General features: G+C 55.3%; 2 protein-coding genes across 6 annotated transcripts; one reads left to right on the top strand and one right to left on the bottom strand.

The window, feature by feature from the left end:
- Positions 1 to 1,735: 1,735 nt before the first annotated feature.
- Positions 1,736 to 9,697, top strand: CYP2D6 (cytochrome P450 family 2 subfamily D member 6). Of its 3 annotated transcripts, XM_080662989.1 has the most exons (11): positions 1,736 to 1,828; positions 4,082 to 4,141; positions 4,844 to 5,090; positions 6,221 to 6,392; positions 6,955 to 7,107; positions 7,189 to 7,349; positions 7,703 to 7,879; positions 8,053 to 8,194; positions 8,419 to 8,606; positions 8,971 to 9,112; positions 9,210 to 9,628. In XM_080662989.1, the coding sequence occupies exons 3-11, from the start codon at positions 4,902 to 4,904 to the stop codon at positions 9,386 to 9,388; spliced, it is 1,503 nt and encodes a 500-aa protein (XP_080519115.1). In that variant the 5' UTR covers positions 1,736 to 1,828; positions 4,082 to 4,141; positions 4,844 to 4,901; the 3' UTR covers positions 9,389 to 9,628. The 3 variants fall into 3 exon arrangements, with proteins under 3 accessions (XP_080519115.1, XP_080519116.1, XP_080519117.1); XM_080662990.1 differs by lacking the exon at positions 4,082 to 4,141 and having other exon boundaries at positions 1,774 to 1,828; XM_080662991.1 differs by lacking the exons at positions 8,053 to 8,194; positions 8,419 to 8,606 and having other exon boundaries at positions 1,774 to 1,828; positions 9,210 to 9,697.
- Positions 9,698 to 10,661: 964 nt separating this feature from the next.
- LOC308245561 (uncharacterized protein) lies at positions 10,662 to 26,475 on the bottom strand. Of its 3 annotated transcripts, XM_080662992.1 has the most exons (9): positions 26,124 to 26,475; positions 16,654 to 16,953; positions 14,904 to 14,942; positions 14,122 to 14,165; positions 13,604 to 13,680; positions 12,094 to 12,159; positions 11,913 to 11,951; positions 11,137 to 11,179; positions 10,662 to 10,879 (listed from the first exon to the last, which is right to left on the bottom strand). In XM_080662992.1, the coding sequence occupies exons 3-9, from the start codon at positions 14,933 to 14,935 to the stop codon at positions 10,758 to 10,760; spliced, it is 423 nt and encodes a 140-aa protein (XP_080519118.1). In that variant the 5' UTR covers positions 14,936 to 14,942; positions 16,654 to 16,953; positions 26,124 to 26,475; the 3' UTR covers positions 10,662 to 10,757. The 3 variants fall into 3 exon arrangements, with proteins under 3 accessions (XP_080519118.1, XP_080519119.1, XP_080519120.1); XM_080662993.1 differs by lacking the exon at positions 11,913 to 11,951; XM_080662994.1 differs by lacking the exons at positions 13,604 to 13,680; positions 14,904 to 14,942.
- Between the last annotated feature and the right edge of the window lie 97 nt (positions 26,476 to 26,572).

Genomic DNA, 26,572 nt, shown 5'->3' with positions numbered 1-26,572 from the left:
TTTCCTTTTTTATTGATTGGAAAGCAAATGCGTCTCTTTCTCCTCCCGCTGCAGCCCCCACAGGTGGCTTTGGTTCTGCTGCCTGGTCCAGCCATTCGGCGGGAGGGCGGGGGCTGCCCAGCCCGTGGGTGGGAACGGTCAGATTTACTTAAGCTGATATGAGAACGTATTTCCAATCAACATTAATTTTAAAGGTTATAAAAAAATAATGCAATGGTAATGGACTTTTTTTAGAGAACAGAAACTGGAAGGAATGTTGTGAAGTAGAAATAAGCAATTATAAATGAGTTCTTGTGCGCTCATCAATTTGGGGCTGCAGAAATGGCAGATTAATTTCGTTTTAATGGCTACATCAGCAGTGTGGCCCATTTCTCATTTCACTGCGCCGGGACGGAGCATGGGTGGTGTTCTGCGTGGGCCTAGGACCGGCATAGCAATGACGGCTTTTTGAGCTACTTGGCTTCCCATCTGGTCTCAATGTGGCATTAACACAGTTCAAATGAAATTGATAGATTTCAGGTGTCAAGGGCTAAACTACAAAACCTGAAAAATATGCATCTTGAGGAAAATATTTTTCTGACAGCAAATGATTCTTCGTCACTGCCTTTTATTCTCCTGTCCCCCTTTGACTTGCGATGCGTGAGCGAGGCCCTGTGACCGGCCCAGGTCTTACCTCTGAAATGCTGGTGGCGGGAGTGGCATGTCCCACACGCCCTCCTGCCCCAGCAGCTCCAGCTGCCCGTGTGCATTGCAGTTCCCCCCACATTTGAGTTCTGTGCATTTTATTGAATATATTGAACCGTTTAGAGCAGCTTTAGGTTCATAGCAGTATTGAGCGAAAGGTACAGAAAGTTCCATGTGCCCCCTGACCCACCACCCACAGCTGCCCCGCTACCAACTCCCCAACCGCGGGGTACACTTGTTACAATCTGAGCCTGCTCTGACACAGTCACCCAATTCCACGGGTTAGAGCTCCTGTGGGTTTGGACACATGCATGACATGTATCCGTCACAGCACACCAAGTAGTGTCACCGCCCTGAACAAAAACCCGCTGTGCTCCTGTTCACCCCTAACTCCTGGCAACCACTGTCTCCGGAATTGCATTTTCCAGAATGTCCCGTAGGTGGAATCAGTGAGTCCTTTTCAGGTGGCTCCCTGCCTTAAGGATGACCTGCATTTTAAGGGTCCTCCATGTCTGTGGCTTGGCGGTTCATTTTATTTCATTGGTTTTAGAGAGAAACATCTATTTATTTCACTTATTCATGCATTCATGTGCCCTGACGGGCTCCAACCCGAAACTGACCAACTGAACTACCTGGCCAGGGCCCATAGCTCCGTTCCAAATTTCAGTACTGGAGGCCATGCCATTGTCGGGAAGTGTCACAGTGTGCCCGGTCACTGAATAAAGGACACCTGGTTGCTTCCAAGTTCGGGCAGTTAGGAATAAGGCCGCTATAAACATCCATGTTTTTGCTGGGACATGAGCTTCAACCCCGTTGGGCCAGTACCAGAAAGTGTGATTGCTGGATCATATGGTAAAAGAATGTTTTGTTTCTTAAGTTGTGGCTTAAAACAAAATTTATCATCTTAACCAGTACGTGTGCAGCTCGGTAGTGCTCATACATTCACACTGTTGTGCAGCGGATCTCCGGGATCTTTCCTTGTGCCAAGCGGAAGCCGGGTGCCCATGAAACAGCTGGGAGGTGGGCCCTGCCAGCTCCGCCCCCCGCCGCTCCGGGCCGCGGGCTCCTGCGCCCTCCGGCGGCGGGCCGCGGGACTGCAGCCACCCCGCCAGGGCCTCGGAGCGCGGAGTCCGCTGCCAGTCAGGTGAGCTGGCCGGGCCGTGGCGCCCCACGAGCTGGCCGCAGGTTCTGCCCAGGAAGAGGGGGAATTGGGGCGTTTGGACCGCGGGGGGAGGGGCAAAGTGAGCAAAATGCCACCAGCTTTCCCGAGGCCCCGCTGGGCGCGGCCGCTCCCTCCCGCTTTCTCGAGCTCCCACCAAGGGGGCTGCTCCGCGTCGCTTTGGGGGGGCCCTGGCCGGGTCACCGTGCCTGGGGGACCCAAGGCCCCGCGCTCTCTCTGGTCCGCCATCTTCCTGACGTCACGCTGGCCTCAGCCTCAGGTCGCAGAGTCCAGCGGGCCCGTGCATGTGACCACCTGTGACATTCGTGTCCCTGGGGGGCGGGCCTCACTCCCGGGGGGCGGGGCGGCGGGGGGGGGGTGGCGGCGTGATTCTAAGGGAATAAATGTGACGCGGGCCCTTAGAGAAGTTCAGGCCCAAACAGCGCGCAGCAGTAGCTCAGAGCGTGTTTGCGATGGACCGAAGGCTGCTCCGGAACTGTGGCCCGAGCGATTCCTGAGACCCCTCGGTGCCTTGGGGACCGTGAAGCCCCCGGCCTTAGGGCTGTGGGGGGACGCGGCGTGAACAGCAGCCAGTGCCTGAGCCCAGAAGCTGCGTTACACAACAGGGCCAAGGGCCAGGGCCTCGTGCCCGCAGGGCGCCCCGGCTGCCTGTGCTGGGCGGGAGTGCAGGGGGGTGCGGCGTGTCCCTCACTCCCGCGGGGGGCCTGCTGGGGAGCAGGACATCCACACAAAGGCTACATGAAGGCAACCGACTGAGGGCCACTCGCTGCCCGCCCGCTAACCACCTGACAGTCCTGGTGGAAAGTTGCTGCCTCCTGGGACGGGGCCTGAGGAGAAGCCACAGGCTGGACCCCAGAAGTCCCCAGGGGGCCTGTGGGTCTTGCCCTCCTGGTCTATTGTGTGGCCTCAAGACTGGTCTCCCTGCCTCCTGGAGGCCCAGGGACCCCCAGTTCTCTACAGCCCAGTGCCCCGCCAGCTTGTAAAGCCCCGCCTCCAGCTGCCTCCCTCCCCCCCCCTCCCCACCCCCTGCACAGGACCCCGCACTTGGGCCCCATGCCAGGTCACCTGGGAGCAGGCGCCCCCTCGCCTTCCCACCTGCTGCGGGGCCCCGCCCAGCACCCAGCACCTGGGGCACCAGCGGGGATGAGACCACAAGCCCGGGCAAGGGGACATGCAGGGCGGCTCAGCTGGGGCCCAGCAAGCTACGCACTCGGGGGGCCGGGGCCTGGCAGGAGAGCGGGGTGTGGGAGGTGGGGAAGGGGCGGAACAGTTCACAGGCCAGGCGCCAGGCGTGATGTGCAAACATTGAAAGCCAATACCAAGAGGCCACAGCGCTCTGAGCCAGAGCCACCTGGGAAGAACCGGTGCTCTTACTGTTGGGGGGTGAGGGAGAGAAGGGGGAGGAAGTAAGGGGAGGCCTCCTCCAGCCCTGCTGCAGCTGGGGAGAGCCCCTTCTGGACCCGGGTCCTCCAGCCATTTCCAGAGAGAACCTGCCTTGCATACCCCTGGGAAGGGTGAGGGGCCCACACTTACCAGGCGGTGCCCCTTCCCTGCCTCTGGCCTCCTGGGTCTTCCAGTTTGAGTGGGTTTGACCTCAAAGTTCCCACCAGTTACACTGATTTAAAAACTGAAGTCCCACCGCTCTTACTGTTGAAGAAGGAGGGTGCTCAGGCCAGCAGGCACCCTCTGCTTAGAAGGGGCAGAGAGGCTGAGCACGAGGGAGGGCCAGGTAGCCACAGTCCCAGCCTGGAGATGGCACGCACTGGCATGAGACGGTACGGAGGTTGGCATGCTTCCTTGAGGGGCACAGAGCCTGAGGGGACCAGGCCCAGGGGTGGGGAGGAAGCACAGGTCCTCGGCGGGCGGGCCGGTGGCAGTGGCCAGGAACTGCGTCACCCCCACCTGCTTTCCACCCCTCGTCTCCCAGAAAGAGCCTGAGCAGCTGATGTTCAAGGACAAACGATAATGAGGAGGAAGCAGGCCCACTCAGGGGCAGTCACACCCTGTGCCAAGCTCACGGCCGCTCAGCTGACAGGGGAAGTGTCCCCCGTCCCCGAGTGGAGCCAGGAGGGAAGGAGATGTGTCACCTGGGTGGCCCCCAGAGCTAGGAGGCCCAAGGACCTTTGTAACAAACAGGAAGGGTCCGCGGGCATCCAACGGGCTTGTCAGGGCGACCAGGGCGCTCTGAAGACACCGCTGCCTCCCCTCCCACCCCAGGTCCAAGCTCACCACAGCCAGGACCCAGCAAACCCGGGGAGCTGGGCCAGCGGCCAGCAGGTGAGGGTCTCAGCAGGCCTGTGAGCAGCCTCAAGGTGGGGGGTCGTGTCCAGGCAGCATCAGGCCCCCTGAGAACGAGGGGACGGGTGTGTAAGCCGTGTGTGTGGTGTTTGGGTGTGTAAGTGTGTGTGCATGTGACTGTGTGTCAGACTGTGAGCACGTGGGCAGTCTGTGAATGTGTTTTGGGTGTGACTCTGTGTAGAGCGCTCTAGTGTGAAGGCAAGGGGCACCGAGAGCTTCATTCCCCACGTGGCCCTGTGCCCTCCCTATAGCGCGGGGCAAAGGTCAGCCACACACCTGGGAGGGGAAGGCCGCTCAGGAGGAGGCAGGCGATGTCGGGAGGCAGGGACATGTTCTGGCTGCGACCACGTAGGTGTGAGCCTGAGAGACAGGAGGGAGGATCAAGCCTGGTTCTTCCTCAGAGCCTTACAGAGCTGGGAGAGAGGTGGGGTGGGGTGGACTTCTCCCCCCACCACCCCGCCCCCGGGAAAGCACCTAGAGAGGACAGGAGGGGTAGGATTCTCCGGCCACCCCTGCACCTGACCTTCCCCAACCCCGCCCTGTACCCTCTGACAGCGGTCACTCCCAGACAGGTTGGCTCAGGGCGGAGGGCAAAGGCCAGCCTCAGCTCCTTTCATAAGGAGAGGCCAGGCTGGCCCAGCCCACAGGGTGTGTAAGGGCGCTGAGCCCGGCCTGTCCTAGGTGCCTGTGTGGTGAGGGTGCCAGTGTGCGCAGAGGAGCCCCGAGGGCAGAGACAGCCATGGGGCTGCTGACCGGGGAGGCGCTGTGGCCTCTGGCTGTGGCCACGGCCGTCTTTCTGCTCCTGGTGGACCTGATGCACCGGCGTGTGCGCTGGGCTGCACACTACCCGCCAGGCCCCAGGCCGCTGCCAGGGCTGGGCCACCTGCTGCACGTGGACTTCCAGGACATGCTGCGCTCTGTGAACCAGGTGAGGAGGGTGGGGCGGGCAGCGGAGGCCACGGGGACCCCTCCTCGCAGCAGGCAGGGGTGGGCGTGAAGCCACAGGCTGGACAAGGAGCTGAGCTGAGAAGAGGGGGCGGGTTTGAGAGGCTCCCTGAGGACATGCGTGCAGGGCCTGGAGACAGTTCGGATTTTCCAAAGGTCAGAGAGGGCAACGGCTTGCGGAGGGGGTGGGACTTGGCAGTGGGTTTGGGTTCCGGTTGGAAAGTGTTGAAATTAGGTGAGCCTGAGTTCTTCTGTTTAAATATTTTTTAAACATTTAATCACGTTTATTTGTTTGTTTTTGTTAATCCTCACCTGAGGATATTTTCCCATTGCTTTTTAGAGAGAATGGAAGAGAGAGGGAAAGAGAGAGGAACATCGATGTGAGAGAAACACATCGATTGGTTGCCTCCTGCAGGAGCCCTGACCAGGGCTGGGGAGGAGCCTGCAACCAAGGTACGTGCCCTTGACCAGAATCGAACCTGGGGCCCTTTGGTCCGCAGGCTGATGCTCTATCCACTGAGCCAAACCGGCTGGGGCTGAATATATTTTTATTGATTTTAGACAGGAAGGGGGAGAGAGAGATGGAAACATAAATGAAAGAGAATCACTGATTGGCTGCCTTCTGCATGGGAGTGGAGCCCACAACCCAGGCATGTGCCCTGACCAGCAATCTGTGGCCTCCTGGTTCATAGGTCCAGCTCAACCACTGAGCCACCCTGGTCGGGCATGAGTCCCTTCTGTTTAATCAGAGGGAAAGGTCTGGAGAATGGGGAGAGGAGTCTGGTCAGGAGCCCCATTTCCATCAGGAAGTCAGGTTGAGGGAGAAGAGAAAGGGTCCAAATCTGTTGCTCTGTGGGTCCTTGGGCCTCACTGCTCACCTCTATGGCCTTAGCTTGTCCCCCTGTAAAACAGGGTGCTCTCTAGGCCTACTGACCATTTTGGTGACATTTGCAAACTCATAGATGCGAGATGTGAGGTCCTTGATCATAGAGGATGTGACCCCAGGGCCCCGAGGCCAAATAGTCCTGGCATCGCTCCCTGCTGACGGCCCAGGTGTCCTGCAAGGTTAGGGCCATGAGACCGGCAAGCTTACCCAACACCCTCCGCCTGCAGCTGCGGAGCCGCTATGGGGACGTGTTCAGCCTGCAGATGGCCTGGACGCCCGTGGTCGTGATCAACGGGCTGGCGGCTGTGCGCGAGGCGCTGGTGCAACGCAGCGAGGACACCGCCGACCGCCCGCCCGCGCCCATCTATGAGCATCTGGGTTTCGGGCCGTGCGCGCAAGGCAAGCGGAGGACCGGGCAGGCCGCGGCCCAGCGGGGACAGGGCCAGCAGTGACCCGGCAGGCGCAGGCGGAGGAGGGTCGTGGGCTTGCTGTGCCCTCAGCCAATGGGAAGGGGCGGCCGGGGGAGGGGAGCCTGCGCCAAGGGTGGGAGAGGAGTGGGCGGGGCCTTACCGGGAGAGGGCGGGCCAGGCCAGAGCGAGCAGGAACGCGACGTGGGGCGGGAAGGAGGGAAACGAAATCAGTGTGGGCGGGGCAAGGGGTGGGCAGAGCCAAGAGTGGGGCCAGGACCTGCCTTGAGTGGGAGAGAGCTGGCGAGCAATGTGGGCGGACAGAGTGGGGCCTGTCTCCAGCTGCAAGGGGGTGTCACAGTTGGGGGAATGGGTGGGGTGGAGAACTCGTGTGGGCGGAGCAGAAGGCGGGGCCTGCACCGACAGGGGCGGGACTTGTGGGCCGGGGACCGGGCCGGACCGGTTCCAGGTGGAGGGGGGAGAGGCCGCGAGCAATGGGTGCGGGCAGAGGCTGGGCCAGCGCACGCCTAGCCCCGCCCACTCCCCGCTCCCAGGAGTGATCCTCGCGCGCTACGGGCACGCGTGGCGCGAGCAACGGCGTTTCTCCGTGTCCACCCTGCGCGACTTCGGCCTGGGCAAGAAGTCCCTGGAGCAGTGGGTGACCGAGGAGGCGACCTGTCTCTGTGCCGCCTTCGAGGACCAGGCAGGTGAGTGCTGAGGCTGAGAGAGGGGGGAGGGGCTGGGGACCAGATGGACGCGACCCCCTGATCTGCACCGCCCTCTCCTAGGGCGCCCCTTCAGCCCCAACGCCCTCCTGAATAAAGCGGTGAGCAACGTGATCTCCTCCCTCATCTATGGGCGCCGCTTCGAGTACGAAGACCCGCGCTTCCTCAAGATGTTGGACCTGATGCAGGACGGGTTGAAGGAGGAGTCGGGACTCCTGCGCGAGGTGGGGGAGTCATGCCCCGCCCCATGGGCCTCCTGGGGGGAGGGTTGATACAAAGGGCGTTGGAGAAGGGCATTCAGAAGAGGCCTCTGCAAGAGCACAGGCCTGGAGGTGAGAAAACGCAGACAACCCGCATGGGAGAGGCGGGCCAGGGTCAGACCCCCCAGGAGAGCGGAGGAACCTGTACCTCCCTCATCAGAAGCGACACAAGCCACGACTGGGAGATCTTAGGTTTATCTTCGGGCAGCCCAGGCCAAGGGAGAGGGTCGAGGTGGTGATCCCATGGGACCTGACTTGTCAAGAGGAACAGCTGGGCACAGGAAGGACCGCCCGGGACCCACCCTGTGCCTGTCCAGGTGCTGGAAGTGGTCCCTGTGCTGCTGCGCATCCCGGGGCTGGCTGCCAAGGTCTTCAAGGGGCAGAGGGCCTTCATGGCCATACTGGATGAGCTGGTCGCCGAGCACAAGATGACCCGGGACGCAGCCCAGCCGCCCCGAGACCTGACTGATGCCTTCCTGGATGAGGTGGAGAAGGTGAGGGGCAGCTGCCAGGGATGGGGGCAGGGGCCTGTGGGTTGTGCCATGAGGTAAGCCCAGGCAAGGTAGGCCAGTGTCACTCAGGGGTTGGGCACCGAGGCTGCTGTGCACTGCGGGAGCCATTTGGGGCTTCCTCCCTCTGCCCCTGAGCCCACCCTCTGCATGGCCAGGCCAAGGAGAACCCCAGGAGCAGCTTCAACGATGAGAACCTGCGCATGGTAGTGGCGGACCTGTTTTTCGCTGGGATGGTGACCACCTCGACCACACTGGCCTGGGCCCTCCTGCTCATGATCCTGCACCCGGATGTGCAGCGTGAGCCCGGCCTGGGGGTCGGGTGGAATGGGGGAGGGAGGAAGGGACAGCCTGGGACCCTGAGATCGGTTTGGTTACGCAGAGGCTGGGTCCTGACTCTGAGGTCAGAGTGACTTCCTTCCCTACAAGGGCCCACCCCCGCCAGGCCAGAGCCCAGCCCCCATCCTACCCCACGCCACTCCCACCCCCAGGCCTGACCACTGTGGGGATGCTTGTCTGTCCAGACCGTGTCCAAAAGGAGATCGATGAGGCCATAGGGCAAGCGCGGCGACCAGAGATGGCGGACCAGGCCCAAATGCCCTTCACCATGGCTGTGGTCCATGAGGTGCAGCGCTTTGCGGACATCGTGCCACTGGGCGTGCCCCACATGACCTCCCGCGACACTGAAGTGCAGGGTTTCCTCATCCCCAAGGTAGGCCTATGGCCGCCTCACCCCGCTCAGCAGCACCCACCACCTGGTAGCTCTGACCAGGCCCCTGACCGGAACCCTGGCCCCGCTCACGGCTCAGCACTGCCTGTCCCGTCGGAGGGGCGCGGGGATGAGCGCAGGGGCAGGGCCCCCAGTTGGGTGGGAAGACACACTGAAGTGGGGGAGGAGCCCTGCGTGCAGGGCCGGGTGGCAGGGAGGCGCCCACGGGAGGCAAGTCACTGGCCCCACGGGGACAGGGAGGTGGCCGGGACGGGCGTGTTCCAGACAGTGTGTGCCCGTGAGTGTTCGGTGGCAGGGTCCCAGCATCCCCCCCAGACCCCTCCCCCTGTGCGTTCTCTCCTGCCAGGGGACTACGCTCATCACCAACCTGTCATCAGTGCTGAAGGACGAGGCCGCCTGGAAGGAGCCCTTCCGCTTCCACCCCGAGCACTTCCTGGACGCCCAGGGCCGCTTCGTCAAACAGGCAGCTTTCATGCCCTTCTCAGCAGGTGCCTGTGGGGTGCCCAGCCTACTGCCCCACCCGGGGGAGCCTGGAGGGATAGGGCCCAGGCTGCAGGCTCACCGGGCCCCTCTACCCACCCACAGGCCGCCGCTCATGCCTCGGGGAGCCCCTGGCCCGCATGGAGCTCTTCCTCTTCTTCACCTGCCTCCTGCAGCGCTTCAGCTTCTCGGTGCCCGCAGGGCAGCCCCGCCCCAGCGACCACGGGAGCTACGCCTTCCTGGTGGCCCCACCCCCCTACCAGCTCTGTGCCGTGCCCCGCTAGAGGGGGGCACCACGCCCCAGCCCGCTCCTCAGCTGGGAGCCCTGATGTGCAATAAACCAGCCTGGTGGCTCCAGCCTTACTTTTGAGTCCCACCCAGGCCCCTTAACCATCCTGGCAGCGATGGGGCCTCAGCAGCCGCCCCAGGGCCAGGGCCTCCCCTGCCTTATCCATCCTCACCTCGCACTTGGCCCCATTTGAGAGAAGGTTCTACTGAGGCTCAGAAAAGTGAGAGCTGACCCCCAGTTGCCTGTGGAAACCCAACACGGGCTGCTTTAGTGGGTAACAGTCTGCACAGGTCCCAGCTCCTGCTGGCCCGTGGGGAGGGGAGGCCTCGCTCGGCCCGATGCTGACTCTCAGCCCCAGCAGCACCCACCCTGCACCACAGGCAGCAGCTCAGCCAACACCAGCAAGCCTGCTCCCCCACTGACACCCCAAAAGGTCAAGAAGGCTGGGAAGTGATGTGCCAGGTTAACACCCAGGCTCAGTAATGGGGTGCAGAGCTCACCTTGGGAAGGCTAATGACAGCCCAGGAGCCAGCCCCCTCCCTGAGCTTCTGAGTCACCCCAACGTTGAATTAGCCACGTTCCCAGGGGCTCCTGGCCCAGCCCTGGCAGGAAAAAGCTGTCTCCTGGCCCGGGTGGAGCTGCAGGCACTAGGCCGGGCCTGGCGCGCAGGAGGCTGGGCCGGGGCGGGGAGGAGCCCCTCTGGGATGCAGGCATGTTGCATTGGACCATGTCACAATGGGGTGGCCACAGGAAAAGGAGGCACATGGGGACCTTGGAGGACGACGGCCTGGCTCGAGTCCTTGTTGTCACCACACTGTGTGGCCCTGGGCTTCTACTTCCCTGCAGCCAATGAGGAGATTGCGCCAGGTGGCCGCTGGGTCCCGACTTCCTGCGCTGACGCCAGGGCTGTGACCTTACGTGCCTGCCGCCCGCCACCTGTGCCCACCCGCGGACGGGGCCTGGACTGAGCACACGGGCAGCACCCACGGGCTTCTGACGGCTTCCTCGGGTCCTGGGAGCACCCGTGTGCATTTAGTTAACCGCTCAGGGACCCCAGGTGCTCAGGGCAGAAGCCCCCCACCCATCAGCATCACAGCCCCGAGGGGTCCCACCAGTGTCCTCAGTGCCCCCCGACAGGGAGCTCCCAGCATGCAGGGAGCGTGCTCTGTCCCGTGACAGGGAGCCCAGGCCAGCAGGGCCCCTTCGGCCGCCCCGAGTGCCCACTGCCGAGTCAGGCCTGGTGGCAGGGTGTTCCCGTGCTCGCTGGGACAGTGCAGACGGGCCACGCTGCCTCTGCAAGGGTGTGAGGCCCGCGAGGAGGCAGCGGGGCCGCAGCGGCATCACCTTGTGTGTTTATTGGAGTGTCACTCGTGCTTCTGAGTCTCAGGGCGGTCAGAGACCGGGAACCAGCCGAGCCAGAGCCTCCTCAGGAGCTGGGGGCCCCACCCGCCGGGCCTTGCCTCCTGGCTCTCCGCCCCAGAGGCCTCTACAAACATAAACAGGCGGGCCTGCAGGTCCCCTGCCGGAGGGACCCTTCCTCAGGGCCAGGGTAGCGGGATCGGACGGGGCGGGAGAGCGGCAGCGTTGACACCAGGGATTCCTCCCATCCACGTCCCCGGGGAGTGGGCTGGAGGCTCCTTGGGGGCTACCTGGCCTTCCCTCCCTGGGGCGGGAGGGTCTGGGCTCCCTGGGAGCTCTGCAGGGTCACGGAGGGCAGGGAGGGAGGTGGGGGGGCTCTCTTACCTGAAGGAGGTAGAGCAGGCTCCATCGGGACCTTCTTATTTCCCTGGAAAGAAGGCAGTGGTGGGATGAGACAGGCTCCACTGTGCAGACGGGGAAACTGAGGCCTGGCTACATGAGAAGTCGGGGAGGCCAGGACTCACACTGCGTCTGCTCCCCTCAGCTCCACACAGAGCTGCTCTACTGAGAGGCAGTTTGGCCCAGTCATGTTGGGGGTGCCCCAGCCCCCCTCCATCCCCACAGCCCGGCACCGCTTACCAGGCTTCCTTACCTCCCAGCCTGGGCTCCCTGCCACCTCCTTCTCCTCAGCCACTTCCTTCCTGGCAGGAGTGGGGCTGGCTGCTCCCTGGCCTGGGACCCTCCCCTCCCCCGCCCCTGCCCCCGCCCTCTCCAGGTGAGACAGGATGTCCCTCTCTTCCTTGGGGGCAGCATCATTCAGTCCTCCCAGGGCCTCCGGGGTAGCGGTCTGGCAGGAGAGACGTGGGCATCACACAGGCCCCAAGCCCCCAGAAGGCCTCGTCCCTCCCATCCCCCCCACTTAGGGTGCCCCGAAGCCCCCAGAACGCCTCGTCCCTCCCATCCCCCCCACTTAGGGTGCGTACAGTTCTTTCTTTTTCCAGGGAAGTCCTTCCCTTCTCAGCAAGGTGGGGGGCGGGTGCTGACTTTCCTGGAGGGACCCTGCCCCCACCCCCGGGACTGCAGGCCCTGAGCTGGCCTCCCTGGGCCTCATGGAGCTGCCGGAGAGCCCAGCCCCGGGCCCTTCCAGGGAGGCCTCTTACCTCGGAGGCTTGCTTCTTCCCACTCCTGACTCTGCGTCTCTACAGAGAGAAATGGCCACGCATGCTGGGAGTCGCGCCCTCTCCCCAGCCCACCCACCAAGCCTCTCAAAGTGTCTGCCCAGGACAGGGTGCCCAGGACAGCCGCCCCCTCAGGGGAAGAAGAGTCCCCAGCCTCACCCACCTGAGTGGCTTCGGGGTAGCACTTATCCATCAGCCCCCACAGTGGCCTTAAGGTCTCTCCTATGGACTGCATGACAAGGAGAGAGAAGGGCGGCGGCTGAGGGGACAGCTGAGGGCGCGCTGGCCCCACTGGTAGTGGGCAGCACTGACCCCTGAAGACCCCAGGGACTTAGGGGACTTCAGCATGACGGATGCCTTAGGAAGATGAACTGCGCTCGTGAACGGAACAAGAACAGGCTCCAAAACAGAAACGTTCAAATATCGACCTCTAATGCTTGAAACCCCAAACTGGGATATGGTTATGGGAATGAAAAACCCAATCGTAGTATAGAAGATAAAGCTGAAAAAAGCATTTCCCAGCGAGAACAGAGAAGATATCAGGAGGACCAACAGCTAAACCGTGGATCTTCCTGAAAGTGAGCAGAGGCAACGGACTGGCTGGGGTGACAGGAGACATTCTAAGTACATTTTTTTTTTAAGTCTTTTTTTAAATATTTTTTTTATTGATCTCAGAGAAGAAGAAAGAGGGAGAGATAGAAACATCCATGATGAGAGAGAATCATCGACCAGATGCCCTGCATGCCCCACACTGGAGATCAAGCCTGCAACCCAGGCATGTGCCCTGACCGGGAATCGAACCGTGACCTCCTGGTTCATAGGTCGACGCTCAACCACTGAGCCACACCAGCCCCGGGCGTACATTCCTTTTTTACAAGACAATTTCCCAAAGGTGAGGGAATGAGTTTTCCGAAGAGGGGGAATCACCAGTGTCCATGACAACGGATGGAGAAAGCCCACCGGGCCTGTCTTCAGTACATTTCAGAATATGAGGACAAAGAGCAGAGCCCACAAGCTTCCAGAGCTTCAAAGGAAAACGTCTGTTTCAGGAATTCAACTTCCTCAGACTTTAAACACCAACATTTGAAGCCAGAAGGCAATGAGGATCTTCAGAATCTGTGGGAAAGCTATTTCTAGTCTAGAATTCCATGCGTAGCCACACTCCCAGCCGAGTGTGGATCGAGGCCTTTCAGACATGTAGTATCACAAGACCACCCACCAGGAAGCCCCGAGGTTGCGTCCCACCAGGGCCTCCCACACGAGATGGGCAGCGCCTCAGGGGACCCGGCATCCATTTGTGCTCTGGCCACGGGCTGGGAGAGGGGGCTTCTGCCACAGGTGCTTGGACTTGGGGCATCAAAGAGGCTGTGCAACCCCAGGCAGGAGTCTTGCTCAGCACCACGCTGCTCACATGAGTGTCGAGGGCTGCTCACATGCATCAGGAGTCACCTGCTCCTTTGGGTCCACAGGGCCCTGAAGTGACCACATAGCCAGCTCATGAGGGGTGGGGCCTATGGTTTGACGCTTTGCGAAAATAGGAAATTTCTCCAGAACAAACACACACACACACACACATACACACACACACACACACACACGACTGACCATCTGAGGTCAGGCAGCATGACCCCAGGGAGCCCACGCCAGCCTCTAGGCCTGAGCAAGGTGCCTACCCGTGATGCTTCCCCAGCAATCTCGTGGTCAGAAGCTGTTTTCCCCACAGACTCCCGGAAATAATAGTATACCATTCCTGCAAATGGGTGAAGGAAGACTAGTTAAAACACTGGACAGAGTGATGTCATTATTTTAAAGTGTCATGTCCCTTGACACTGAGAAATAAATTAGGTACTAATGTAAAATGTGTGAGGGGATAAGCAGTCTTCCAAAAGGTATGCAAGCAGAAATCTGAAAATCATTGCTGTAGGACATTATTAGATTGCGTGGGCTTTGGTTTGCGGGTTTTGTGTGTATTTTCGCGGGGGGCAGAGTATGAGCTTTAGAGTTAGACATGGGTTCGAATGCCACTCCACTGTGAGGGTGCAGAGGGGAGAAGCGGAGAAAGGCGGCCAGCCCCTGGGGAGCCAGGCCTCTGGGAGCCTTGCTGGCAGCTGGAGGCTGGGTGGCTCTGAGGGCAGAACCAACCTCCCGGGTCCTGACGTCATCCCCAAGTCACCGCAGCACAGGCCCTTACCTGCAAGAATGAAGACCTGTACGACGTACAGGACCCTGTAGAGCCTGGAAGGAAAGCAGAGTGAGTGCGAGGCTGCATGTCCCCTGCCCTCACCAGCTTCCCCCCAATCCAGGACCTGCCCTACAGGGGTGTGTCCTGTCACCACTGTGGGCGAGGAAATCCCCCAGCTGCCGCAGGGCTCAGCCCGGGCTCCCTGCTGACTGGCTGGCATGATGCTGTGCCTCTGCCTCCTTCAACAGCCAGACTTGGAGCCTGGAGCAGACAAGGAGCCCTGGCCGCCCCCTCCCTTCCCTTCCTCACTGTATGTGCAAGCCCATCGTGCCTCTGCAGCCAGGAGGCAGGCCCTGACCTTGGCTGGGCACTCACAGGTGACCATTCGGTGCTGGGTCAGCTCTCTTCCCGCAGCCCTCCAAGCCCTCCCTCCTCTGGACCGACAGATCCCACATCCGGGGTAGAAATCATATTCCAGGTCACCTCCCTCTTCTATGACCCCTCCCTTGGGACAGCAGAGCATTTCGGCATTGCTAAAACGGTGGCTCCCTGCACGCGGGCGCGCGCGCACACACACACGCAGGCACACACACACACACGCGCGCGCACACACACCCTCATGTCCCACCTACCAGGACCAGGCCCTCTACCCCGATTCTGAGTCCCAGCGACACTCTAACTGTCAGGGGGAAAGTTATAGAGAACCCTGTTTTCCCTTCCTCTTGGGCCCAAGTGGGAGCTCCCCTTCCTGGTCATTCGGGATGTGGTAACAGGCTGCACCCAAACTTTACCTCTCCTTCTGGCCACATATACCAAACACCATTTTCAGTCTGAGAAGAAAGAACAGGCAACAGTCAATGCATCACAGGCCCAGGGCCCCAGTGTTCCTGGGCTCCGTGGCCTGCAGGAGTCACAACAGGCCAGAGGCAGCCGGGGGACAGCAAGGACCTCCACGGGCCAGGCTCAGCCAGAGGACGGCCTGCTGGTCAACTACGGAGGGAGGGGACTAGCACCAGCAGCTTGGGAAATGCTCAGAAATTTCTCGCAAGAGCTGCAAACAAAAGATGGTTTCCGTGCCTCAGAGCTGGGAAGGTAGGTCCCAGGGAAAACAATGGGAAAAGGGGGTAGGATAAGATGGAGAAAGGTACAGCTCTATTGAACATTGGGCATAAAATGTCCCCAGGTGTGGGTGGTGAATGATAATCATCTGTACTAATAAAAGGGTAATATGCTAATTAGACCAGATAGACCGGACGTCATTCCGGACATCCTTTCTGACAAAGCTGGGGCCCGGGCGAAGCTGCTCTGGCCAGAGAGAGGGAAGCTGGGTCCCGGGTGCCTGTGGTCAGCCAAAGGGAGGGAAGCCTGGGTCCCATGTGCAGGGGCCAAGACAGAGGCCGTTAGGGGCAATCAGGCAGGCAAGCGAGTGGTTAGGGGTGATCAGGCAGGCAGGCAGGTGAGCGGCTAGGAGCCAGGGGTCCCGGATTGCGAGATGGTGTAGGCCGGGCTGAGGAACACCGCCCCCCCCCATGCACGAATTTCGTGCACCGGGCCTCTAGTAAATAATAATGATTTAAAACAGTTTAAAGTATTTTCTGGGTTACAGAGCATTCTGGGAATAATTTGGGGAGTACTGAGGGCGATTCCCTAGCTTCCTCAAACTATTCTGTCTGGAACCCCTCCCCCCCCCCGCCCCCAGGGTCAGCATTCCCTACAAATTGACACCATGGCAAAGTCAAGGTCTCCAATGTGAGCTGGACCCTGGATGAAGCCAGTGAGCCTCCACTTCCCGAGTCAGCTCCCATTCTCCACAGGGACTGGTTCAGAATCTCTCTGAAGATTTAAAGCTTCATCAGATGCGAGTTCCCTTCACCTCCTGCCACCAAACCCACCCATTCATTCTCTGCACCTCACAGGCCAATTCCTCCTCCAGGGAGGGGCTGCCCTCCCCTCTGAGACCACCCGCTCCATGCTGCATTCCAACCTGGGCGTTTGGGGGTCTCCTCTCTCATATATTCAGCCTTTCCTCCTCCACTGGCTCCTTCCCATCAGCATTTAAACACATCACTCATCTCTTCCGTTAAAAAAAAAAAAAAGCCCCTCTCTCTGAACCCACAACCCTTCTCAGCGAGGGTCCTAGCTGGCCCCTCCCCTTCACACTGGTCTCCTTGAGAGAGCCATCTACACGCCCCACAGCCCGCCTCTATCTGTTTCTGACCCCACAGTCCTTGAAACCTCTCTCACCAATGTCACCAATATGCTCCTGGGCACCAAATCCAGGGGCCGCTCCAGGCCTGGCTCACTTCATCTCCGCAGGGCGCTAAGCATCACGGGGTCCCCGGACCATCTCTGGGAATACCGCTGGTGGTGTCTCCAGCATAAGCCTTGCTAGTCATGTGTATAACTAGTGTGTCTGAGACGAGGTTTGGAGAAGGAAAGCAGACGGGCCAGGCCAGTAGGAAGGAAGCCACAAGGTAGGCTAGGAGTCGCAAAGACAATTTTCACCTGCTTAGGTTGCTTACTGCCTTTGAGCCCACTTACCAAATACGCCAACCTTGACGTTTCTTTTGACCATGTCAGTGTTCAGGCAGCCTGCCCACCTTTCCTCTGAGAGGGCACTGGAGCCGGCTAAGGCTAGGAGTCCAGAACACAGCCCCTCCCTTTCGCAGGGAGAGTGATCTCTGTGTGTGACATCACATCTTAGGGGGCTTTGTGACAGGGCAACCTCTCCAACCTGGGCCAGTGCAGGTGGTCAGCTGCCTCAGGGCGGCTTTACGTCCCCATCAGTCAGAGCCAGCACGTTTGTGGATATCTCTTTGGTTCCGTTCAACGCCATCAACGCTGTGCAAACACACAAAGGTATGAGATTCAGGCTTGTCACATAATACAATAAGCACATTTTCTGGATCAAAAACAAGAACACAGCCTGACAATTTCTAAGAGTCACCCAGTCATCTGATCAGTGTCTGCTGAGTTTCCATTGGGGCCAGGAATAGCGCAAAGGGGATAGAAAGGTAATAAGACACAGAGCCTGCCCTTGGGGAGCTTGAAGAAATCAAATAAACATCTTCTGGTTCAAGACAATAACTTCTACCGTCCCCAAATTACTGTAAATGTCGCTAAGTAATAATTACAAAACTATGGATGGTTGAAACTACCAAATGCCCGAGTTCCACATCTACATGAAACATTTAGATAAACCATAAAACAAGTCTCAGTAGATTTTAAAAGATTAAAGTTATTTCAAGTAAGCCCTTTGACCACAATGAAATTAAATTAGAAATCAGTAACAGAAAACTCCCTGGAAAAATCCCCAAATATTTGGAACTAAACAACATACCTTTAAATAACAGATGGGTAAAATTAAAAGTCAAAAGGGGCCCTGTTGGTTAGAGCATCATCCTGATACACCAAGGTTGCAAGTTTGATCCCTGATTAGGTCACATACAAGAATCAACCAATGAATGCATAAATAAGTGCAACAATAAGTCAATGTTTCTCTCTCTCAAAAATCAATAAAAAAATTTTTAATTCTCATTAGAGGCATTGCTATCCATGAATGCAAACATGAAATTCCAATAGTCAGCAAACCCTGATTAAATAAGTGCCTAAAACAGTGGCACGGACCCCATGACCTGGGACTTCAGATGAATCCTAAGTAACTGAGGCATTGTTGCCCCTCACTCCAACCCAGAATTCTGTCCAGATTCTAGGACAGGGGTGGGCAAACTTTTTGACTCGAGGGCCACAATGGGTTCTTAAACTGGACCAGAGGGCCGGAACAAAAGCATGGATGGAGTGTTTGTGTGAACTAATATAAATTCAAAGTAAAGGAGCGGAGGGGAGACCAAGAGAACCGGATAGAACAGCCGGATCCGCCCCGCGGGCCGTAGTTTGCCCAAGGCTGTTCTAGGAGCATATGCATTGCCAAGGCTTTATGAAGGCAAGGACTATGTATCCATCTTCTCTAGGTCCTCTATATTTGGCTTAATGGTTGGCAGAGAACACCACACGGAATATCTGAGAAATGCATAACGGTCACGTGGGTGAGTGGCAGGGCCAGAGTCCCAGATTCCCGCCCACTCTTCCGAGCTTCTGACATCCATGATTTAGACCCATGCTCTGCAGGCGCTCCGTCTCCAGGCAGCAGCCTGAAGTGATAAGGTTGTTTTCAGGGCCAGCTTCCTAGGCTTGCAATCTGTGCAGTCACCCGGCCCCAGGCTCAGAAGGGCCTCGCTTGGTATACCACCTCCTCCCTACTGGGGAATTCAGAGGAGACCTAACAGAGTCAGGACTTTCACCTTTGACCATGGAGAGGTCTCATGGGAAGACTAGTGGGGAGCTGGAACGCTGACTCTTGCTAATTACTATGCAGAGCCCCAACCCCTTAGTGTCAACTGAGGCTGAGTGGGGAACCTGGACTCCTACTTACAGTAACAAGGAAGCTCTTCCCCTTCCCCTGCTGGTGTCAAAGGAAGGCAGCTAAAAGAGAAAGTTTAAATGAGACCCAGCAGTGAGCGGTCAGAGATGGTAGAATTATCTGATAAAGATTTAAAGCAGGCATTATAAACATGCTTCAATAAGCAATTATGAACATGCTTGAAATAAAATAATAAAATAATCTCAGCAGAGAAACAGTAGATATGAGGAAGAACCAGATGGAAATTTTAGAACAACTGAAATAAAAAGCTCAGTGAATGGGTTCAAAAGCAGAAAACAGAGAATAACCAGTGACTTGGAAGATAAAACAGTAGAAATTACTCAATTTGAACAACAGAAAAAAACAGACTGAGGAAAAATGAACAGAGACTCAGAGACGTAGGTCTACAAAAAGATCAAGCATCACCACGACTAGTTTGGCTCAGTGGATGGAGAGTCGGCCTGAGGACTGAAGGGTCCTAGGTTTGATTCCGGTCAAGGGCGCGTGCCCGGGTTGCGGGCTCAATCCCCGGTGGGGGGCGTATGGGAGGCAGCTGATCAATGATTCTCTCCATCATTGATATTTCTCTCTCTCTCTCTCCTTCACCCTTCCTCTCTGAAATCAATAAAACTGTATTTTTTAAAAAATCAAGCATCATGCCATCAGGGTCTTGGAAAGAGAGGAGAAAGGCAGGGCTGAACAAATACTGAAAGAAAATCTTCCAAATTGTGTAAAAGACATGACAGTCCCAAGAAGCTGAGTAAACCCCAAGCAAGATAAATTCAAATCAATTTGAATGACAACCAACTACAGCGGCTAGAAGGAAGTGACACAACATTTTTCTGTGTTGAACTGTCAACCCAGACTCCCACAGCCAATGAAAATATCCTTCAGAATGCTGGAAAGAAATCAGGAAAGTATCAGATAAAGGGAAACTAAGAGAATTTGTCACCCACTGTCAATTGATCCTATATAATAAAAGCCTAATATGCAAATTGTCCCCTCAGGCAGTCGTTCCACCGGAGACCGGGAATTCAACTGCTCGCTATGATGTGCACTGACCACCAGGGGGCGGTGCAGACATGGTGGGCGTCGGTGATGCAGCACTGGCAGCGGGCAGCAGTGGAGGCCCTGCCGGCCCTTGATGGGTCCCGACGAGAGCAGGACCGCAGCAGGATGGTGGAGCAGGTGAGCGGGCGGCACCAGGCCAAGGCGGGTGGGAGTGGGGGCCCGATCGCCCTGCCGATTGCCCCACAGATGGTGACCAGCGGCAGTGGCAGCAGCAGGGGGCAGGGCCGCCGCCTGGCTCCCAGGCACTGAGGCAGCCGGGCGGGGGCCCAACCTCGATCAATCACTCCGCAGACCGGATGGTAGAGAGGTGAGGGGGCAACACCAGGCCAAGGCGGGGTGCCAGGCGGGGCTGCAGGGCTGCGAGCCTGGGGGCGCGAGCTGGGGTCCGATCCCCACAGGCCACCCCAAAGGACCCCACCCATGCACGAATTCGTGCACTGAGCCTCTAGTATTTAATAAAGGTGCAAAAGCAATTCAGTGGAGGAGGGTTGGCTTTTCAACAAATGATTCTGGAGTAATCAGACAGCAATAGATGAAGATGAAGAAGAAGACAAAGAAGAAGAAGAAGATGACGAAGAAGAAAAGAGAAGAAAGGAGAAAGAAGAAGAAAGATGAAGAAAGGAGGAGGAGGAGGAGGAGAAGAAGAAACTTGACCTAAATCTAACACCTTATACAAAAATTAACTAAAAATGGGTCACATACTTAAGTGTAAAACATAAAAGTTTTCTTAATTATAGGTTCCTAAATTTGACATCAATAGCACAATCCATAAAAGGAAAAAAAAATTGGTAAATCGGCTTTCATCAAAATTAAACACTTTTGCCCTAACCGGTTTGGCTCAGTGGATAGAGCGTCAGCCTGCGGACTCAATGGTCCCAGGTTCGATTCCGGTCAAGGGCATGTACCTTGGTTGTGGGTACATCCCCAGTGGGAGGTGTGCTGGAGGCAGCTGATGGATGTTTCTCTCTCATTGATGTTTCTAACTCTCTATCCCTCTCCCTTCCTCTCTGTAAAAAATCAATAAAATATATATTTTAAAAAAATTAAACACTTTTGCTCTGTGAAAGACCTTGTTGAAAAGATTGAAAAACAAGCTACAGAGTGGGGGAAATATTTGCAAACCACATATCTGACAAAGGACTAGTACCTAGAATATATGGGGTAGGAAAGGTAGGCTTACAGTTGTTTGTATGGGAAATAGTGCAATCCTATGTAATAAAAGGCTAATATGCAAATAGACCCAACAGTGGAACAACCAGAACAACCGAACAACCGATCATTATGACGTGCGCTGACCTCCAGGAGGCGTGCGCAGAACATGGTGGGCGTCGGCTGCGGCGGGATGGTGGAGGTGAGCAGGGGTGCTAGACCAAGGTGGAGTGCCGGTCACTGTCATCAGGGTGAGCCTCTGGTGATTACTGATAATTCTTTGCTCCCGTGCACTGAGGTCCCGTCTGGTGCTCGCACACACTGCTGGCACCAGAGCCACCGCTCGCACCCACTGCAAGCACTGGCCCTGCTTGCACCTGCAGCTGGCACTGGAGCCACCACTTGCAACCGCTGTCAGTGCCCAGCACCGATCCCGGTGCCATCAGTGGGTGCGAGCTGCGGCTGCCGGCCCCGATTGCCCCTGAGGGCTTCTCCACCTCCCCCTGCTCCTGAGGGTCGATCAGGGCAGCAGCTGCCGCTCACACCCACTGACGGCACCGGCCCCACTTGTACCCACTGCTGGCGCCAGCCCCAATCACTCAGTGCAGTCAGCAGGTGAGAGTGGGGCATGCACTGTCAGCATGTGAGAATAACGGCGGCGGGAGCAGGGCTGTCAGCAGACAGGGGACAGGAGACCGGGGCCACGGTGGGAGGGGCCAGACAGGGGCACGGAGGATGGGCTGAGACCCACCCCTGTGCCTACCACAGCCTCACAGCCCACAGTTCCTTTCAAGGTGCATGAATTCATGCACTGGGCCCCTAGTTAATAAATAATAATACAAGAATAAACTCTGTGTTTCATGTATTCACAACTGCAAACCTACATTTGCCCACCCCCTGTATAAAGAACTCTCAAAACTCAAGAGGTAAACAATCTAATTGGCAAATGGGAAAAGACATTTCACTAGAGAGAGTATCAATGGGAAATAAGCATATGAAAGGCCATTTAACATCACTAGCCATTAGAGAAATGCAAATTAAAACAACAATGATAATGCTACATACCTATCAGAATGGCTAAAATAAAAAAGTTGCTCTACCACATGCAGAAGAGGATGTGGGGAAACTGGATCTCACTCATGCATTGCTAATGGGAATAATGGTACAGTTGCCCTGGAAAACAATTTGGTATTTCTTAACTAAATAGGCCACAAACATATAACCTAGCAATCACAGTTCTGGGTACTTATACTAGAGAAATGAAGTGTTATGTTAACAGTAACTTGACATACACCTTGTAACTGATATCAGGGACTGGCTCTAAATTCTTCTCACTATATATCACATTGCCTCTAATTCTATGGAGGATATTTACTTCCTGTATTGTGCTATTCCAATTTCCTAAAATCATTGTTTTTTTATAAGGACAAATAGGGCATTTTTATTTATTTATTTTTTAATCCTCACCCAAGAATATTTTTCAACTGATTTTTAGAGAGAGTGGAAGAGAGAGGGAAGACAGAAATATTGAGAGAAACACATGGACTGGTTGCCTCCTGCATGAGCTCTGACCAGGGCCCAGGCTGGGGGAGGAGCCTGCAACAGAGGTATGTGTCCTTTACCGGAATCGAACCTGAGACCCTTTGGTTCAAAGGCCGACACGCTCTATCCACTGAGCCAAACCTGCTAGGGCCAAATAGGGCATTTTTCTTCTTTAAGGTGAAGGTGATGAAAGTAAGAAGGTATCATTAAAATATACTGGACTTCACACATTTGAAAAATCATCAGAGATCATTTTTCCTATGGCATTATTGAGATATAATTTACATACCATAAAATTTATCCTTCACCCATTTGAGTGTGTAAGTCAGTGAATTTTAGCATATTTACAAAGTTGTGCACTAGCATCACACACTAATTTTAGAGCATTTCCATCAGCCTAAATAGAAACTTCATGCTACATTCACTCCTCATTTCCACCTCAGCACTTGACAACTATAATTTACTTTCTGCTTGTATACATTTGCCTTTTCTGAACCCTTCACACAAGTGGAATTATCTGATATGTGCTGTGTCTAGCTCCTTTCACTTAGCATGTCTTCAAGGTTCATTGTGGCTGAAGAATATTCCATGGTATGAATGTACCATATTTCGTTTATACACTTTTTTCCTTGTCCATCCAGTTGATGGACTTTTGAGTTGTTTCTATTTTGGGCTATCATGAATAATGCTGCTATGAACACTCATATACAAGTGTCTGTGTGGACACATGTTTTTATTTTTCCTAGGTAGATACCTAGAATTGGAATTTCTGGATCATATAATAAGTCTGTTTAACTGTTTAAGAAACTGCCTGACTGTTATCCGAAGTGGCTGCACCATTTCATAGTCCCCCCAGCAATGTATGAGGGTTCCAATTTCTCCCTATCCTCGACAACACTGTTTTCTCTCTTTTATTCCAGGCATTCTAGTAGGTGAGTGGTATCTTATGGTTTTGACTCGCATTTACCTAATGACTAATGATATTGTCTTTTCACATACTTATTGATCATTTGTATAGCTAACTTGGAGAAACAGCTATTCAAATCCTTTGTCTATTAAAATAATACTTTTTACAGTAATTTTGACTTCCATATACCCCTTACTCCACCCCCAACATACACACACTCACAGACTCCCCACTATCAACATCCCTCAGCAGAGTGACACATTGTTGCAATCAATGAACCTACACTGACACATCATTGTCACCCAAAGTCCATAGTTTACATTAGGGTTCACTCTAGGGGCATGAGCATGGATAATGGCACTATCCACCACTACAGCATCATGTAGAATGGTTTCCCTGCCCTAAGAACCCTCCGTGCTGCACCTATCCATCCCCTTCTCCGCCCAGCCTCTGGCAGCCAGCGATCTTTTCGCTGTCTCCATCGTTTTGCCTTCATCAGAATGTCAGGAAGTTGGAATCGCACAGTAGTTAGCCTTTTCAGAATGGCTTCCTTCACTTAGGTACATCCGTTTAGGTTTCCTTCATGTCTTTTCATGGCTTGACAGCTCATTGCTTCCTAGCACTGAAGAATATCTTAATGTCTGCACATGCCACTGTTTATTTATTCATTCGCCTCCTAAAGGACTTCTTGGTTGCTTCCAAGTTCTGGAAATTATGAATATAAACACCCATGTGCAGATTTTCTGTGGCCATAATACCAAGGAGTGTGATTGCGGGATCATATGTTCAGAGTATGTTTAGTTTTGCCCGGCCGGCATGGCTCAGTGGTTGAGCACCGACCTATGAGCCAAGAAGTCATGGTTGTGGACTTGATCTCTAGTGTGGGGCATGCAGGAGGCAGCCAATCAATGATTCTCTCTCATCATTGATGTTTCGGTCTCTCCCTCTCCCTTCCCCTCGGAAATCAATAAAAATATATTTAACAATAAAAAAAAAGAGTATGGCCCTGACTGGTTTGGCTCAGTGGATAGAGCGTCGGCCTGCGGACTGAGGGGTCCCAGGTTTGATTCCAGTCAAGGGCATGTACCTTGGTTGTGGGCACATCTCCAGTAGGGGGTGTGCAGGAGGCAGCTGATCGATGTTTCTCTCTCATCGATGTTTCTAACTCTCTATCCCTCTCCCTTCCTCCCTGTAAAAAAGCAATAAAATATATTTAAAAAAAAAAAAAAAAAGAGTATGTTTAGCTTTGTAAGAAACTGCCATACTGTCTTCCAAAGTGGCTGTATGGTTTTGCATTCTCACCAGCAATGAATGAGAGTTCCTGCTACTTCACACCCTCATCAGCATTTGGTGTCACCTTCACTCATTTGTGTGTGTGTGTGTTTTTAAGAGCGAGAGAGAGAGAGAAACATTGATTTGTTGTTCCTATTATTTATGCATTCATCGGTTGCTTCTTGTATGTATCCTGACCGGGAATGGAACTGTGACGTCCTGGTTCATGGTCGACGCTCAACCACCAAGCACCTGTGCTCATTTTTAATTGAGCTATTTGTCTTTTTATTATTGAGTTGTAAGAGCCTTTTACATATTCTAGATATAAGTCCCTTATGGAATATATGATTTGCAAACATTTTATCCCAGTTTGTGGGTTGAGAAGCCTTTTATTGTTTTAATGAAAAGGAATATTAACATTAAATTCATGACAGTGGTTACACCTAGAGGAGGCAGGAGCATGGACTACGTTACACAGGCAGATATCCTACAGGTGCTATGAGAGGTAGAGTACAGACTCTGGAGCCACCACCTAGGTCTCAACCCAATGCTGTTAAGTAACTTAGTCTGTGTCTGTTTTCTCATCTGTAAAATGGGTTCAACCTTTATCTCACAGGTGTGTTATGAGGCTTAAGCGAGATAATGTGCCTGGAGAACTTAAAATAGTGGTTACCAGGTATATAGTGTACTTTATAGAAACCTTGATTATTACCAATTCTTAAGTTGGGTACTGGGGTTCAGAAGTTCCGCTTTATTATCATGTTTTATCATTTATATGTTACATGCTTTCTTTTGTATAGCTCATTTAAATGTACAAATACATTTTAAAATAAAAGGAGAATAATATCCACACTTTTAACCCTTTAAAATGAGAAAGAGTGGGCTAGATGCAGGGCCATACCCCATGCTGGTCCGGGGCCTAGAGCTCAGCTCAGCCCCGGATCCAGGCTCCTTCCGCGACATTCACAAGGTACCTGACCCTGAACCCCAGGCAGGAGGTGGGGGTGGGAGACCTAACGCGGCACGTGACCTTGACTCCGCGCCGCCTCAGTTTCCTCACCTGTAAAATGGGGATGCTAACTGCACCTACTGATCCAGGAGATTAAAGAAGGCCAGGTAGCCCTAGCCGGTTTGGCTCAGTGGATAGAGCATTGGCCTGTGGACTGAAGGGTCCCAGGTTCGATTCTGGCCAAAGGCACATGCCCGGGTCCCAGGTTCGATTCTGGCCAAAGGCACATGCCCGGGTCCCAGGTTCGATTCTGGCCAAAGGGACATGCCCGGGTTGCGGGCTTGATCCCCAGTGTGGGGCACGCAGGAGGCAGCCCATCAATGATCTCTCTCATCATTGATGTTTCCATCTCTCTCTCCCTTCCTCTCTGAAATCAATAAAAATACATTTTTTTAAAAAGAAGAAGGTGGCCAGGTAACTACGCAGTGCACCGCCGGTCCTGTCTGCTATTTTTTCCTTCACACTCCTAGTCCCCTTCGTGCTCAGAGAGAAACTCAGCAGGAAAATGCCAGAAAAGAGAGATACCCAGAAAGGACAACCTAAGGCTCCTCCAGCTCCAAAATTCTGGGCTGTTATTCACAGAAATCCACAGGTTGGGATACAATGTCCTTGTCGAAAGTGGGGCTGAAAATATAACCTACCTCCCCGGGCTGTGGAGAAGCGTCGAGAAACACTTCACCAGGAAAGCGCTCTCACATCTATATCGCACTTCGGAAGAGTGGATTTATGGGGGGTAAAAAGTTGCAGAAAAGCCACAGAAGGGCCAAGCCGGCGCCACAGCAGTCCAGGCGCCATTATCTGCTTCAGCCGCCACCTAGCAGCCCGCGGGAGCCGACCCAGGAAGCTCTGCGAGGCCCGCGCGCCAACCGCGCTACCCCGGGAGCGCCGCGGGACGCGGGTCGCTGGGAGACCAGGCAGCTCGATGGCCAGGCTGGCGACCCAGTGTCCCCTGGCGGCGCCGTCGGGCGACCGTAAGGACCTCCAGCCAACAAGTTTGCGTTTCTGCGGAGGAGCGTGAGCAGCCAGCAAGCGTTTCTTCCACCCAGAGATACAGGTCTCCCGGCCAATCAGAGAGCCCTAAAGCCGCCCT

The sequence above is a fragment of the Plecotus auritus genome, assembly GCF_963455305.1.
Source record: "Plecotus auritus genome assembly, chromosome: 3".
In the NCBI taxonomy this organism is placed as follows: Eukaryota; Metazoa; Chordata; class Mammalia; order Chiroptera; family Vespertilionidae; genus Plecotus; species Plecotus auritus.
Note: the sequence above shows the minus strand (reverse complement) of the source record. Positions and strands in the feature narration are given on the sequence as shown.